A 17,129-nucleotide genomic window follows, 5' to 3' on the forward strand; every position below is an offset into this window, starting at 1 on the left:
ACGGGTGGACACATAGAATTAGAGGCAAACCACAGATAGGCAAAGTGTAATTATCCCAAAATATTTTAAAGAAAAAATAAAGATTATAAAATAAATTTATATACATGATGGGTTGAAAAAACTATTAACTCCAATTTGACTTGACTTAAGTTTCAAAATAAAATTTCAATCTAATCAAACTCACCAACACACAAAACTAACTGAAGGGTTGGGTTGGGTTAGTAAGTTTGATGCACATTCCTATCTTTTAATGGTGCTTCCCGCTTAGCCAATTTAAGTATGAATCTAGTTCAACTCCATTTTTGTTCTGCCTTCCTTCCTGAAAAACAGGTATGAGTGACCAATCCCTTGAAGATCTTATTTAGACGTGATTTTAGTAGCATCTATATGCCTGTTGAGTAATATTTAAGGGGCCTAGATGTGACTATGGGCCACAATCTCACAAAACTTTAATCTCTTGCGTGTTAGTATAATTTATAAGCTAGTTTTTTACTCTTTAATTTTTATGTATAATTTTTTTAAATTATATATATATTTTTTAAAATACAAATATATTTTAATATACTTTCAACAAAAATGAAATTAATAGATTAGACGATTGTAGAATTTTATATGGACACCAGTTTCCATGATTTGCCGGGGGCATCAGCTAATGTTGGAAAAGGTAATTTCTTATAAAAGCAGTATAAAAGTCATTTCTCCTAAGATGCTTTGTGCTTAATATCTTCTGGAATGGTTCCCTTGTCCTTAAGCTTGTTGTGTTGGTTACCTGAGTCTAATCAACACATCCTTTGATTTGATATGACCATTTGTCCTTTCTACGAATAAGAACCCAGAGTTTTAAAACTGCATATAATCTTTAAGAATTTTTTTTCCAAATAACCTAACCATTTAATTAGTTATTAAGTTTCAAAACAATTTAGAAAACTAACATTTCGAGTGTTTAAAACTTGAGTTTATAAGTCTCGATTTGTAAGTGGTGAGTCGTGATGTGGGAGAAAAAATTCACGTGGAACTCGAGTTTTTAAGAGCATTCACAGCAGTGCTTCTAAAGATGTGTAAAATAGAAAAAAACACAACTTTCACACATTTTGCCTCAAAATTGCTCCACATTAGTGCTTCTAAACTTGTGTATATATTTTCACTAGCTACAGTAACCGTGTATATTTACACGGTTACTGTAGCATTTGTATTTATTATTTTATTAATTTCTGTTCACACTAATTTTTCTCTCTCTTCTCTGTGCACAACAACCTCAGCTCCTCATCTTCTTTTCCTCATATGCACACAAACACACCCACACAGACAAATCAACATAGAAACACACCCACACACAAACAAACCCACACAGACAAACCAACAGAGAGATAGATCGGTGCTTGTGGAGCTTGGTTCGTGGATCGGCCAGTGAAGAAGTGATATGGGTTGTGGAGCTTGGTTCGTGGATCGGTCGGTGAAGAAAGGATCTGGGTTGTGAAACTTGGTTCGTGGATCGACCGGTGAAGAAAGGATTTGGGTCGCCGGAGCTTGGTTCGTGGATCAGCCAGTGAAGAAGTGATTTGGGTTGGTAGTTTTTGAGAGAGAGAGAGAGAGAGAGAGAGAGAGAGAGAGAGAGAGAGAGAGAGAGAGAGAGAGAGAGGTGATATGTTCAGAAAAAATGAGTAGAGAGAGAGCGCGCGTATGTAGGTAAAGGGTAGTTGAGAGAAATAATAAAAAATTTGAGAAGAATAAATATTTTATTGAAATATCTTGTAAAATAGATAAATTGATGTGGGTATTTTCTAAAAGTGATAGTGTAAAATAGAAAAAGTAGGTTTTTTGTATAAAATAAACAGAAAATTTAAAAGAATTGATGTGGATGCTCTAAGACTTGAGTTCCACCATCTTATTTCTCTTCTTCTTCCTTGCGTCTATTCGTGTTCTGTGTTCTTCTTCGTCTTTGGTGTTTTTCTTCGTTGCTCCACCCAGTGTTCTTCTCTAGCCAGATCTCCCAGCGTCACTGGTGTTCTTCTTCATCGCTTCACCTAGTGTTCTTCTCCAGCCAAATCGCCTACCTAGCGTCTCTTCATTCTTTCTTCAGATCTTCTGTGGGTTCTTCTCTTCTTCTCAGATCTTCATTTTTTTTTGGGTTTTTTTTTTTCCTGGGTTTGTACGTTTTTTGCTCTCTGTTTGAAATCGAGTGTAAAAAACTCGAGATTCATTTTTTTTGAACTGGACTATTAAAAACTTGAGATCTATGTGGCATAATTATGTCCAAACTCAGCAAACTCGCAAGTGGAAGGCGAGTCTTTGAGGCTTGAGATTGATATGGAACTCAAGTTTCTAAAACTCAAGATTCTAGTCTGCAACTTTCTTTCAAACCCGTATTAACTTACTATATTCTATCCCTTCACGACGTTAGTCTGCAAATATCCCCTAATCTTTAAGCTCTCTTTTTTAAGCTCTCTTTTCCCTTTTGTTGCAATATTCACATAATCCACTTATAGAATCAAGCATATAAAGCTAAGGCAATGTCAATTGAACCTAATTAAGTACTAGGAAATGGTTAATGAACCCATGTTATCTCAGAATCTAAAAATGAGCTAATCTATTCACTAGATCATATCAAATATGATATATTTTTTTGAAATCCACATCAAGTTCAACTAATTTTTAAAATTCCGAAAATGACATGTTAGTACTTAGTGCCATGTTTATAAAATGGTAGATTTCAAACTTTTAGTAGAGGGATTAAGAATTTAAACTTTTGTGTAATTGTCAAAAGCATAATATCAAATTTTGTGCTTGTCTTAATAACTTTCACAAAGCATAAACAATATTATAACATATAGAGCAATTGCATCAGTCTAGCCAAATTTTTCCGTCTATTTTACACCAATAACTAGGGGTGTCCACGGGTTGGTCTAGGTTGGGTTTGTGCCCAACTCGGAACTGACCCGATTCCATCGGGTTGCAAATCGGCGGACCTGTCGTCAACCGATTCGACCTGCGGGTCGGATCGAGTCGGATTTTCCCTAGGTCAAGTTGTTTCGCTCAAAACTAAGAGAATAGTGGTAAATGATTGACCACCATCGGATTTGGATGGAGATCACGAGATCACCACTAGATTTGGACAAAGAACTCGAGATCTCCACCTGATCTGGGTAGAAATTGCGAGTTCTACATTGGATCTGGGTGAAGAACTTAAGATCTCCACTCGATTTGGATGAAGATCTTGAGATCTCCATCGGATCTAGGTGAAGAACTCGAGATCTCCACTAGATCTGGGCAGATAAAGGGAGATCTCCACTAAAACTGGGCTGATCTGAGAGAGAAAAAGAGAGAAAGGGAGGAAAATCAAACAAATCTACCTATTCTTCAGTTGGGTCGGCTTCGACGAGTTGAGAGAAGTGAAACTGAAACTCGAATTGACGAGGGTCGGGTTTTGTTGGACAAAACTGTCACCGACCACGGTGGTGCTTGGGTCAGTCGGCCTTCGGTTTTGGTGGCCACGGGTCAAGTGATTCTGGTGGGTTGAGCGGGTCCTAGACACCCCTACCAACAACCTACTTTTTATTTTATTTTACAAGATCACTTTTACAAAACATTCACGTCAAAATATTTATTATACACTCTAATTTATTTAAATATTATTTATTATTATTATTTTATTAATACATATCTCTTTCATTAATATATATTTATTTCCCATCCCAACCATCTCTCTCTCTTAATTCTTCTCTGCCTCTATTTCTCTCTAAACTCTTTTCCTTACTCATATCTCAAACCTAGAATTTACACATGCAGAAGATTTGGTGGCAGCAACAAGGCAAATCCGGCAGCAGCAGCAAGGCAAAGCGGCGGTAGAGTAGCAAATCCGTGAGACTTTTTGTTGGACTCCCTTTTTTGTGAATTGTTCCGGATGCGGTTTGGTTATGGAGAACTAACATGGATAAATTGAACTTAATTTAAGCCACCATCAATTATTAAATCATGAATATGGATAAGATGTGATCTTAGAGTTCACTTACACTAAGTATACCATCAGTGGAAACTTTGCTTTCTGGTTTCACGTTTTCATTGGGATATATATATATATATAAACCCATGAACGAAGTCATATTAGATTAAATTGCTAGTAGCCAGTACACGATTTCACTAGGTTGCCTACAGTTGGTTTTTTTAGGGTGCCTACAGCTTGTATCCAAGAACAAGTCGTGGATTACAAATCTTAATATTTGTAAATTTGTAATCCATGAATATGGCTTTCAAGTTTTTTTGGGGTTTTATAATAAATCCTAGGTCAATGATATTTTGACTAGTGCCTTTCCTCATGGCAATTTGAGTTTCAGTTAATGCAAGGGAATATTTTTTGGTTAGAATATCATTGGTTAGAGAAACTTAAATTTAGTGTTAAAAATGTTATTAGTTCAGCAAAGCATAATCTTAGTGAGTTAGTTTGTGTAATTCAATAAGATTTATATTTTGTGGAGGATATTAAGTAATTTCCATGATTAATTATAGATCCTATTTAAGAGTGTTTTAAGATTATTTGGAGGGTGTATCAACTGGGCTTTCAGAGAAATTCAAATGTTGTAAGTAATTATGCATAATATGCACAATTTTGTTCATTAGGTTCCTAGAAGTTAAAGGTTTTCAAAAGTTATGTTTTTAAGCATACATTTTCTAAAGTTTATCAAAAGATTTTTATATCATTGAAAGAGAAATACAAATTGTAAATAACGTTTTGAATGTCCAAATCTCATTTAAAAGATAATTTCTAAACTAAATTATTTTCCAAAAATAATTGAGTTTCAAAATAAGTTTTCTAAAAAGGTTCTTGATTTTTAAATTTGTCTAAAACCAAGTGATTTCAAATTCATATTCCTATTTTCCAAATGGTATTTAAAATGTTTTTTTGGCCAATTGAGTTTTCAGACTTATTCAAGAATTGTAAAATACTTACATAAACTCCTTAGTTCCTATTTATTCCTTAAGAGAGTCAAGCATCCTTTGATTTATGTTTCAATTCCATATTGTGATATTCAATATGCCTCTATATTTGGAATAATTGTTAATATTAAGAAAATTATTTTGTTTTGTATAAACTTTGCTTCTGTGATATGTGACTCAAAATAAGTGTTTTTAGAACTAATCAGATATATGTGTAAGCCGGCTCACTAGTTTGTATGTGAGAATAAGTGTTGATCCTTTACCAGCAGAGATTAGATGTTGGTATCCGTTCACAAGATTGTATGTAAAAATATGTAATATGTGTATATGTGACACTGTGCTCTAATCAATTATAAAAAATTTATTAAGAGCATTGTTTATTTGAAGTTTATTTAATTATGTTTAAATTAGTTATATTATTGAGTTACGTAAGACCAGCAAATTAATCATGCATCAAAATTTATGTTCTATTAATTTGAGTAGTGACACTTTTTCTATTCTAGAGTCACGGGTGCGGATGCTCTAACACTTGCTAATGGGCCCCATCTTTTAAAAACAAAGATTATCTGTTTGCAGTGGCATACTAGTTTCACCATGCTTGAGCAGTAGGTATTGATATTTTTTTTTTTTATGAACAGTAGGTATTGATATTTGATACTCTGGTTTTCCCAAAAAAGAAGAAGATATTTATACTCTATCCAAACCTTGTTTTATGTATTTATTTATAATCATATCCTAATGCCAAAACCAGATAATCTTAAAAATAAATAAAACCAAGGAGTCCACTGTGTTTGAAAACCACAAATGACGTAACCCAGAAAACCCGCCAACAGATTTGAACCCAACACATCATTTCCTCTCTGCCTATATAAATACTCAAAACTCTCAATCTCAAACATTCATCACCACCACTACCAAATTTTCATTCACAAAAAGAAAAAGGAAACAGTGTTTATTTTTATTTTTCATTTTTTTGTCATCAACAATTTTCAACCGTCCGATCAAAGAGCTGAATGGCTGACGTGGCAGAAAAGGAACGGAAGATCCTCGTGGCCGTCGATGAAGGCGAGGAGAGCATGCACGCGCTCTCGTGGTGTCTCAAAAACGTGATTTCTAAAAATTCCAAAGATACCCTTTCCCTCCTCTACGTTAAGCCCCCTCGTGCAGTTTACACTGCCATTGACGGCACAGGTAATTTTTCTGTAATCTTCATGGGCATTTTAGGAATACGAAAGATTGAATGGTGCTGATTGTAATTTTGGTGTGTGATTCAGGAGGGTATTTGTTTTCTTCTGATATATTGGCGACAATGGATAAGTACAGTAATGACGTGGCTGAGTGCGTGGTTGATAAAGCTAAAAAGATGTGCAAAGATCTTCATGATGTGAGTTGTAATTTTTTGGTTTGTTAAAGGGTATAATTGTCATTTGATAATTTTCATTTTTTTTTTTGAATTTTTGAGAAAATTTGATTTTTTTTAAACCCTTTCATGATGATTATCTTCACCTATTATTAATCATGTAACTTATTATTTATAACAATTACAGTACTTAAAAAAAAAAAAATTTGTTATTTGATAGTACTTTGTTTGATCATTTTATAATTTTTGGATTTTTTAAGAAAAGAAAATTTTTAACCCTTTTAATGATTTTTTTTAATCACGTAACACATTAATAATTAAAAAGGTATTTTTTTTCATCTTCTCAAAAAAAAAAGAATAGGGTTTTTTTTTTTTCATATATATATATATATATATATAATTGGTTTGAAAAATAATTGTTAATCCCAAATATATAAAAAGAAATTAAAACAAAAAGTTTAATTTCCCATATATATATATATTTAGAAAGATTTTGTCGGGCTAAAATTTTTAATTTCTTATATTATCTTTTTATTAGAAATAAATAAGGTTTTCAATTTGAAAAACCATATAATTTCTTAATTAGTTTTTGTCTTGACAAATTTGTCCCTCGTGAAGGTCAAGGTGGAGACAAGAATAGATCATGGTGATCCAAGGGATGTAATTTGCGAGATGACACAGAATTTGGGTGCTGATATGTTGGTCATGGGGAGCCATGGTTATGGCCCAATCAAAAGGTGGGTCTTACTTAAAAAAGGAAATTATGGGCCTAATTATGTTATTATTGTAATTTTGTTTTGATGCATGATAAGTAAATAGGGGACTTCAAACACGTTGAAAACATGTCAAAATGTCACTTTTTTATTTATTCCAGCTGGGGTGTATACATGTGAATGATTTGAGGGTTTTTTTTTTTTTTTTTTTTTTTTTTGAGCTAGTGAATGATTTGAGTTAGTGTAATTTAGTTTTATATAATGTTGATTTTTTTACTGTCTTATTTGAAATCTGGTAAGCATAATAATACTATGTGAAAAAGCTTTTGGTTTTTTTTTTGGTTGAAAAATGAAAATTTGTTACCATGAAATAAGATGGACAATTACCTTCATTTTCTAAAATCATATGAATAAAATAAATTCATGTTAATTAGGTACACCCTAATATATTGTTTTTATGTTGTAATTATATTGTTTAATTTATTTACTAACACATTATTCTTGGGGCTAGCAGAGCTTTCCTTGGGAGTGTGAGCAATCATTGTGTACAGAACGTCGAGTGCCCAGTCTTGATTGTGAAGAAGCCAAAATCTACCGCAACAAACAACTAATTTTTTGTCTTTTGGGTTGGGGGGGTTATCTCTCTGGCTCTTCTTGTAGCTGTTATATAAAGTTTCGTGTATGCTCTTATAAATAAGTGTTTTTCTTTTTTCTTTTTCTTGGTGATTCTGTCATTGTATTTTTATTAATCTTGTAAGTAATGCTTTTTCGGGAGTTTGTTTAATATTATTATCATTGAGTGGAGAATTTCCGAAGTGGGAGTGAAAGCTTGGGAGGAATATGGAAGCATGGTATCTTGGGGGAACAAGCAATGATTATTGTGTAATTAACACATAGGGAATAAGCTATCTCAATATAATAGATTATCGAAAAAAAAGCTATCTCAATATAATAACAAAACTTATATTTTAAGAATAGAGAGTAGGAGATAGAGAATGGTCTGCATTTTCTTATACCATTGAAGTAATTGAGTTGATCGAATTTCTAAAACGAATTGGTCACAAAAATGCAAATGCACATTTTTTTATTCTTCTTCTTATGCTGCATAGCTGAAATTATATGATTGCAGAAAAATGTGCTTTGCTAAACAGGTTCAGTATTTATCATAATTCGACCATCATTATCTATTTTCACACAACCAATCTTGCTTCAAGCTCTTCTTTTTGGGTGCACCACTTGGGGCTTGGCACCTATTTTACAGTGACAAGCTTCAAGGTTTATTTCCAAGAACTAATAAAGTGAAGTGCCTTAGTGTGGCCGGAATGTTTCTTGATGCATAAATATTACCTCTTCATGCTATTAGAGTTCAAGCAATATTAGTGTGAAAAATTGTTCATGAACCAAGTTTTTAAAACTCGCAATTTACATTGATGGTCTACCTTCACGAATTACTTAGCATCTTATCCTTACGAGTTCCATGTTTATATCTTCTCCTTGTGGGCACCATGTTGATTTTATACTTCGTTACCTACTACTTAGCATCTTTTGCATATTCCTTGGTTTTAGACTTTACAGGCTCACCTATGTCTTAACTACTCTGGAATGTGTCAAGTGTCAATTATATCTTGTGCGGGTAACTCCAATTTAGAATCTTTTTTTTTTTTTTTAATGTATTTGAGTTGTAAGTTTTAGTGTCTTGAGTGTACTTGAGAAACTACATTGAAGACACAATAGAACACCTCAAGAATATGCTCAATAAAGTGAAGTTTTTCAGCTTCGATAGTTGCTTGAATAATTGAGGTTATGTGAACCTCGACTGCAGGCTTGACCCTAGTCAACCAGTAGAGCTTCAAAATACAAACTTTCCAACTTGTAGCCCATGATGACCAAATGACCTAGGACCTTTTCTAATTATAAACTAGTATATTTGCATAACCCACCATTTGATTGAATGCCCGCCTTATAACAATCATGCTTACCAAATGTCAAGGTAATTGGATATTAAAAACTCACTTATCTATGAAGAGCACACATTTTTAGTCTTAAATGAAATTGGTTAAGTTCATGTATGGGCACTAGTAAATGAGCAATTTCAGCCATATCTTTAAGATGTTTCTAATATATTCTCCATAAGAAACATGGTTTTTCACAAATGATTGACCATATTGATGTGATGTTTACTACTCCTCTATGCCTTCTTAACCAGTTCTAAGTTGACTGATCTATTTGACTCTTACAAAGAGCTGGAGTGTATATATAAATTTGCTTCCACGGTTCCTTCTTTGTTTTCTAATTTTCTATTCCGAATATTAATCCCTAAGTACTAGTAAGAACAAATAGCAGGCAAGGAAACATTTCATATATTTTGCCCAAGAGGGTGTGGAGTGTTAGTCAGGGGACCAACATCCCAGCTAGGATGCCCTGGTTCAACCATCCACAAAAGCATTATTACTTATCCGAAACATGTTGCTTTTGGGCAAATGAAAGTGTTTAGGGTTTACTCTCCAGGAGTTAATCAAAGGAAACTGCCTTAAAAAAAAAAAAAAAAAAAAAAATCCGAGTTGATACACAGAAATGTAATGATAAAACTTAATGGACTAATCTTGGAGACACCAACAGAAAGTTTTCTAGAATAATGTAACCATCATAAGGAATATGACAGAAATAGCTAAGCCATGGTGCTGAAAATTCCTTTAATTTTATTTTTATTTTTATTTTTTTTTATATTGCAAAATATTAAGAAGAGGCAACTATGGAGTAGTTTCAAATTCCTAAAAATAACCTTTCTATTTTCTCGGAAAAAAATCCTAAAAATAATAAGGCACACTTCAATTTCAATGAAGCAAAATTATTTATCAAAAAAAAAAAAAAAAAAAAATCAACAAAGAAAAATCAGATTTCCAACCAGAAATTTTTTTCCTTACAAAGTTGAGTTTTCTCTTCTAATTTGTGGATCTCTTTACTTGTCTTTGCAGCTTTAGTTGACACATTTATAATTCAATCAGTTGCACCAACATTGTGTCGACCTCTTTCTGCAGATTCATACCTCCCTCTTTTAGTTTAGAAACTCTGATAATTACCTGAGTCTTCATTCTTTGGTGATTTGATCCAAAAGCTGTCATTGACCTTGTCATGTGCCTTTGCTCTAAGAAGATGAATCATGCTGTTACTTTAAAGGGCAAGTGACTTTGCTCTAACAAGATGAATCATGTGACTTTGCTCTATGGTATTACAGGTTTCTACATACGCTTAATTTTTCTTCTTCATTCAAGCTAGGGTGTGCCTACACCTTCAGAAAGATAGAAATGTATTTAGCAAAAAACATTAATTAACAAGGAAGATATAGGCATAATTTGAGCCTTTAAAAAAATCCTGCAGAATTGTGAACCAGCATGCAATGATGATCATAATTTGAAATATATTTCTCTTTGCTAGGCAATCAAGCAACATCTTGCCAAATTTCCAATACAGAATTTAAAGTTTGATTTAAAGATCACTATTTCTTTACATTTCCCAAATGGAAGCATTTTGACCCTCAACAATTAAAAGCATTCTGCTGGTTTTTAAAACTGACAAGAAAGGAGGTCTGATCAAGAAATAAAAATTAACATGCAAAGAAGTCACTGACTCACCAATGCACTTGTGGAATTATGAAATGCCATATTTTAATGCAAGAGATCTACAATGTATATTTTGAAGTAGACAGATTTGGTACAATGGCAAAGAGTATGAATTATGTATAGTGAGATACTATTAGCAGACATTCTAAACACTGAAGGTGCTATCAGTGAACTCCCACAATCAATGTCTGCCTCCTATGAGTCAGATAAACATGGAAATGTTTGTCTGGGATTATGAAGGCAGAACTATCATAACATTTAGGATTCTGCATGCAATAACATATTAACATAAGCAAAAACAATTGCACAGAATGCTGGTACTCAATCAGGATAGCAAAGCTCAGGAATTCATAAGAAGTCGCTATTTCTCTCAGGTTTTAGAAAAGTTGACGAGAAACAAGGTCAGATCAAGGAAGAAAAAAATAACATGTAAGAAATCTCTAATCTACTAGTAAAAAAAAATGTGAAATTCCATATTTTAATGGAAGAGGTCCAAAATGTACATCATGATTCATGACCTAGATAGATTCGGTAAAATAAAGCAGAGTGAATCATGTATGGTGAGATACTATTAGCAGACCTTCTAAAATCAAAAGTTGCTATCAGCGAATTCCCACAATCAATATTTGCCTCCCATGAATCAGATAAATACTGAAAGGTTTGCCTGGGATTATGAAGGTAGAACTATCCTAAGATCATTCTGCAGGCGATAACATAAGCAAAAACAATTGCAGAGGACGCTGGTATTCTATTAGGATAGCAAAACTCAGGGACATGGGACATGGATTGTCATCTAGCTAGTTGAAAGGGGGGGGGCGGGGGGAGTTAATTCATATAAAGTACCAAAGTTTCTTATTTTCTTAGTATTTTGGTTAGACTTCAGCCAAATCAGTTTAATTTATTACAAGGGCTAATTATTCCATATCAAAATATTCGTTATTTCCAAATTTATGGCACATATGGTTACAACCCTAAGTTTATCACAATTCAAATCAGGGAAAATTCTGAATCTAGCTACCAAAAACTAGTCACAATCGTTTAAACCACATTCCCTATTGTTCAACCTTGAATCACACAATTGACACACTATAAAAAAACAAGTATAAAAATTGCAAATACTCTCAAGAGTAACAAAAATATATATTATAATGACCATATTATCACATTCCATGAATCATTAACTAAACATTCTCATCAAAGATAATTGATAGATTGATCTATCTACCTTGGTGTAGTAGTCTTTCCACACTCTACGAGCTATTTGATGTCCTCCCAAATCAAAAGCCTTAAACTTGATTTTCCCAATACTCATCTCCTCTGATGCAGGGTACTGTGTTGGCTGGTGTTGAACTAATCTCTACAATATTCCATTACCAATACCCAGGAAAAAAAAAAAACCCACCAATTGTTTGCTTAGAATCACAATTGAAAAAAAAAATGCTGTTTCAATCTTAATTTTTGTGTTGTTATGGCTATTTTATTTTTTTATTTTTTGATGACATGGAACCTCGCCAAGGCAAGGCCATTTGGACCCACCCCTAGGGAGAAAACTGTGGATACATGAGTAGAGCATATAGCTCTTCTCTTAGACTCAAGGAGACAGGCATTTGCTGCTGCCAGCTCTACCCCAAGGCCCTGTGTTGACATTGGTCAGGCCGAGGAGGGAACACAAGTCCTCCTCTGGCCAAGAAGAAGATCCAGCAAATGTTATGCAAAAGTTAAGGAATGGAACATTTGCAAAGGCCTTATCAAAGAGTAGAGCATACAGCTCTTCTCTTAGCCCCAAAAATTGCTCCGTGATTAGATGAACAAAGATTGAAATGTATTTAGCAAAAATGCATTACTTAATAAGGAAGATAGCATGGTGGAGCAAAACACAATGACAAGCAGCAATCAGGCAGCAATTTGCCAAACTCCCAATCCAGAATCTCAAGATATATTTAAGAATCACCCATTTTCTTAACATTTCCCAAATGGTTTTTTATTTTTATTTTATTATTCGATAGTTATAACTAGGAAGAAGTGATTGAACCCTTAATGAATTCCATGAAAATACTAGGAGGTGCCAACAAATTGAGCTTTAAGGCTCTTGGCTTCTCAAATGGTATTTAAAACAACTAACAAGAAACAAGGGCTAAACAAGAAAGAATTATAAACATGTAAGAAGTAAATGATTTACTAATAAAATTATGAAAATCCATATTGGGTCAGTGAGTGTATTACTTTCAATTGCGGCCTTGTGGGATACTTCAAAGGGAGGAGAGGGCTTAGACCTCTCCTTACTTATTTGTATTGGTAATGGAAGTCTTTTCGAGAATGTTATAGTTAGCTATCTCAAGATCCTCTGCATTTAGATTCCATCCTAAATGTGAAGCTCTAAAACTCACTCCCCTCTGTTTTGCAGATGACTTGATGCTGTTTTCAAGTGCTAACATCCATTCTCTCACTATTTTCAAGATACTCTTGGGACTTTCAAAAGAATTTCAGGCCTTAGTGCAAATCCTACAAAGAGTGAAAATTTTCTTTTGGCTGTTCCAGCACATTTAAATCACTAAATCCCAGAGTTCCTTCAGTTTAAAGAAGGGAAGCTGCCAGTTATCTATCTTGGAGTCCCTCTTTTGTCTAGTGTGTTGCAAGAGGGTAATTGGATTTGGGCACAAGCCAGATCCACGTACTAACCCAGTCTCTATCCAAAGCAAATTGTGCTTAATTGATTTTGCTGAGGAAGAAAGACCCATTGTTAATATTATAGTCACAAATCAAAGTTCATCCTGCTTTTAAATCTGAATCTGGATTCTAGCAAAAACTACACACAACAATTGAATAAAAAAAAAAAGTTGACCCTACAGTCTCTACATTAACAAAAAGAGAATATATCAGATAAAATAGAGAAATTGAAATTACAATGACATTGACAATATCATCATATTGCACAAATCATTAACTGAAGGAATATTCTCATCAAAGAGACAATTTGATAGATTGAGAAAATCTACCTTGGCACAGTAGTATAGTCTCTCCAAACTCTACGAGCTAGGAATATTCCAACGACCTCCTAAATCTTTTCTTTAATTGGGGAAAATAGATTTTTGCCCATACTTTTTAAACTATGCAGCAATTTGTATCCGTTTTCAAACTATTCAGCAATTTGTATCCTTAATCAAACTATTTAAGTGTATGTCTCTATTGTGGAATTTGATTTTCATTTATCCTGTATTGAAATTCGATTTTTTAAAAATCAAGTGACCCTTGTAACTTGGGTTTTCTTATTACCCATCCAATTATTACCAATTGGTATTTCGAGTTTTCTTATTAGTGCCGATTAGTATTAATTGAGAAATTATCAGTATCGATTGGTACTAATTAAAATCTGATTAATACCGATCAGTATTAATTGGAACTTAAATAATACCGATCGATATTAATATGATTTCTTTTTATAAAATGTTCAAAAACACAACAGCGACTTGAATCACATTTTTGGCCCTGCAAACATTGAAATTTGGTTTTTTCTATTTCTGGAAAATTTGTAGAGAATTAATTTCTTTTTAAAGGACTTAAATCTCAAATCAATTAGAATTATGAGCAGAAAGTTATAGCCAAAACACTAGACAAGTGCAGAAGATATCTTAGAAATGGTAAAACTGAGTTATAAGGGAAACTCAATTTTTTTTAAATCGAATTTCAAAAGAGAGACATACTTTTATTTATATATATATATATATATATATTTATTGCTATGGATTTTTTTTTTCCTTTTTTTTGGTGCTGATTTTGGTAAATCTAGTAGACAAAACAATACAAAAGGTCATATTGGGACGGGGACCAACCCATTTAACTCTTTAAAGAGAACCCCAAAGAAAGGAGAGGAAATAGGATGAGCCCCAAGAAGAACAAAGGGCAGCCCACAGTTGTCAAATTAATGGGCCAACAAATTGGCCTCCAAAAATTGGAAAAGAAAAAATTCCACATTTGAAGGATCTTGCGTAAAAGCTATGGTGTTTTGAGAATCACCCTAAGAAATGACACAAACTATTATTATAATTGTAGCTTCTGTTTCAGTCCTTAACACGCTACCCATTACATCTTTTAGTTGTCCATGTTTTAATACTTTCATAAGGCTCACGCACCACTCTTATATACGTAGAAATCACAATCCAATAAAACCATTAAACTTTTTAAGTATGACAAAATCTATATCTTCAAATGTGGACAATAGGAAACCAACCCAAGGCTTATCCTACTTTTTTGTTATGTTGGGTTGTGTCTGTGAGTTGTGCAATTATTTAAATACTTTTATCAATTATTAATGTTTGTCTTTTTCAATAAATTATTACAATTCATATAATATTCTTAAATTATATTTCATTTTGTATAAATGAATCAAAACTATTTCTTAAAATGCCAAAATTAATCAACTAATTAAAAAAATAAAGTTCTTTTTTTTAAGAAACAAAAAAAAAAAATGAAAATTATAAAATAAACTTATATATATGGTAAATTGAAAAAACTATTAACTCGAACTTGACCTAACTCAAGTCTTAAAATAAAATTTCAATCCAACCAAACTTACCAACCCGAAAAATTTGACACTTGGTTGGATTGGGTTAGTAAGTTTGATGCACATACCTATCTTTTAATATGCTTAGCCAATTTAAGTATGAATCTTGTTGTACTTCATACTTTTTTTTCCTTCCTTCCCAAAAAATAGGTATGAGTGACCAATGAAGACCTTATTTAGCAGAATCTATTGCTTACTGAGTAACATTTAAGGGGCCTAGATGTGAATATGGGCCATAAGGTCCGCAATTTTATAAGATTAGTTTTAGGATTATGCACTATTTCACAATTTTTTACTTCAATTTTGATGTGGCAGACTGTAAGTGATTATCTATCACTTACACATAGACTCATCATTTTTCTTCACCACTTAATTTCATCCCCATCACAATTGCGGTAAAGAAATTGTGAAATAAGTTGTGGTACTAGACTTTCTTTTCTTATAAGCTAGTTTTTTGCTTTTTAGTTCTAATGTATGACTTTTTAAAATCTCAATTTAAAAAAAAAAAATTTAAATTTTTCAATATTTTAACAAAAAGCTACATAAAAATTATGGTCATGATCGGTTAGGGGCATCAGCTAATGTTGGAAAAAGTAATTCCTTATAATTGAAGCAGTACAAAATTAATTTCTCCTTTTATTAGATGCTTTGTGCTCGATATGTTCCTGTGTGGTTCCCTTATCCTTAAGCTTGTTGTGCTGGTTACCTTGGACTAGCCAACACATCCTTTGATATGACCATTTGTCTTTTCAATGGAGAAGAATCTAGAGTTTTAAAACTGCATAATATCTTTAAGCTCTATTTTCCCTTTTGTTGCAATATTCACATAATCCACTTATAGAATCAAGCATTTAAAGCTGAGGCAATGTCAATTGAACCTAATTAAGTACTAGGAAATAGTTAATGAACCCATGCTATCTCAGAATCTAAAAATGAGCTAATCTATTTACTAGATCATATCAAATATGATATATATCTTTGAAATCCACATCAAGTTCAACTATTTTTTAAAATTCCGAAAATGACATGTTAGTACTTAGTGCCATGGTTATAAAATGGTAAATTTGAAACTTTAGTAAAGAGATTAACAACATGATTCCGAAAACTGTTTGATTAGAGGTTTATAGTATCGTTGTTTAAAATAATGTAAAAATTGTAATTTAAAAAGTGTTGTAGAAACACGTGTTTATAGCATTCATAAAACATAAAATATGTTTGGTACCACGTTTCAAATAATATTTTTTAGTGTGAAAAAACATTATTGTGTGTTTGATATGCGTGTATTTTATTTTTAAAAAACTGACGAGCACAGTATAATTTAATATTTTTTATTTGAGGAGAGAGAAGTCCGTTTATGTTTTGTCACATCAAGTGGGCCCCATGATTTTTAACATATTTACAAAAATGTCATTAAGCAACATTATTTAAAAACTGAAAACTGATAAGAGGAGTTTTCTAAATTCAATGTTTAAACACTTTAAAATGAGCTACATAACTCAAACACTCCAATAAACAACACCTTTACCAAACGCATTTTTTTTTAACTTACAATTTTCAACATTTATACACCCTTGTCAAAAGCATAAACAATAACTTTCACATAGCATCAAATTTTGTGCTCGGCTTAATAACTTTCACAAAGCATAAACAATATTATAACATATAACACTTGCTAAATAGGCCCCACCTTTTAAAAACAAAGATTATCTGTTTGCAGTGGTAAACTATTTTCACCATGCTTGATCAGGAGGATTGATATTTGATACTCTATCCAAAGCTCTTTTTCACCCTCAAATATTTTATGTATTTATTTATTTTCTGGACCTACCCTTTATAATCATATCCTAATGCCAAAACCAGATAATCTTAAAATAAATAAATAAAAAAAAAAAAAAACAAAAAAAAAAAAAACCAAGGAGCCCACTGTGTTTGAAAACCACAAA

General features: G+C 32.6%; 1 protein-coding gene, 1 long non-coding RNA gene and 2 pseudogenes across 4 annotated transcripts; 1 reads left to right on the forward strand and 3 right to left on the reverse strand.

The window, feature by feature from the left end:
• The first annotated feature begins 5,818 nt into the window (after positions 1 to 5,818).
• Positions 5,819 to 7,812, forward strand: LOC126716866 (universal stress protein A-like protein). Its single transcript, XM_050417876.1, has 4 exons — positions 5,819 to 6,123; positions 6,207 to 6,316; positions 6,911 to 7,029; positions 7,520 to 7,812. Exons 1-4 carry the CDS (start codon positions 5,946 to 5,948, stop codon positions 7,614 to 7,616), a joined length of 504 nt encoding a protein of 167 aa, XP_050273833.1. The 5' UTR covers positions 5,819 to 5,945; the 3' UTR covers positions 7,617 to 7,812.
• Positions 7,813 to 9,875: 2,063 nt separating this feature from the next.
• On the reverse strand, positions 9,876 to 13,695 carry LOC126716868 (uncharacterized). 3 transcript variants are annotated; one of them, XR_007652306.1, is made up of 4 exons: positions 13,622 to 13,695; positions 12,849 to 13,344; positions 11,851 to 11,982; positions 9,876 to 10,294 (listed from the first exon to the last, which is right to left on the reverse strand). It is a non-coding gene; the product is annotated as an uncharacterized LOC126716868 (long non-coding RNA). The 3 variants fall into 3 exon arrangements; XR_007652305.1 differs by lacking the exon at positions 12,849 to 13,344; XR_007652304.1 differs by lacking the exon at positions 13,622 to 13,695 and having other exon boundaries at positions 12,849 to 13,594.
• On the reverse strand, positions 10,739 to 10,858 carry LOC126720113 (small nucleolar RNA snoR83; annotated as a pseudogene).
• Positions 11,177 to 11,296, reverse strand: LOC126720111 (small nucleolar RNA snoR83; annotated as a pseudogene).
• Positions 13,696 to 17,129: the final 3,434 nt, after the last annotated feature.

This window comes from Quercus robur, chromosome 3 (genome assembly GCF_932294415.1).
Source record: "Quercus robur chromosome 3, dhQueRobu3.1, whole genome shotgun sequence".
Taxonomy (NCBI): Eukaryota; Viridiplantae; Streptophyta; class Magnoliopsida; order Fagales; family Fagaceae; genus Quercus; species Quercus robur.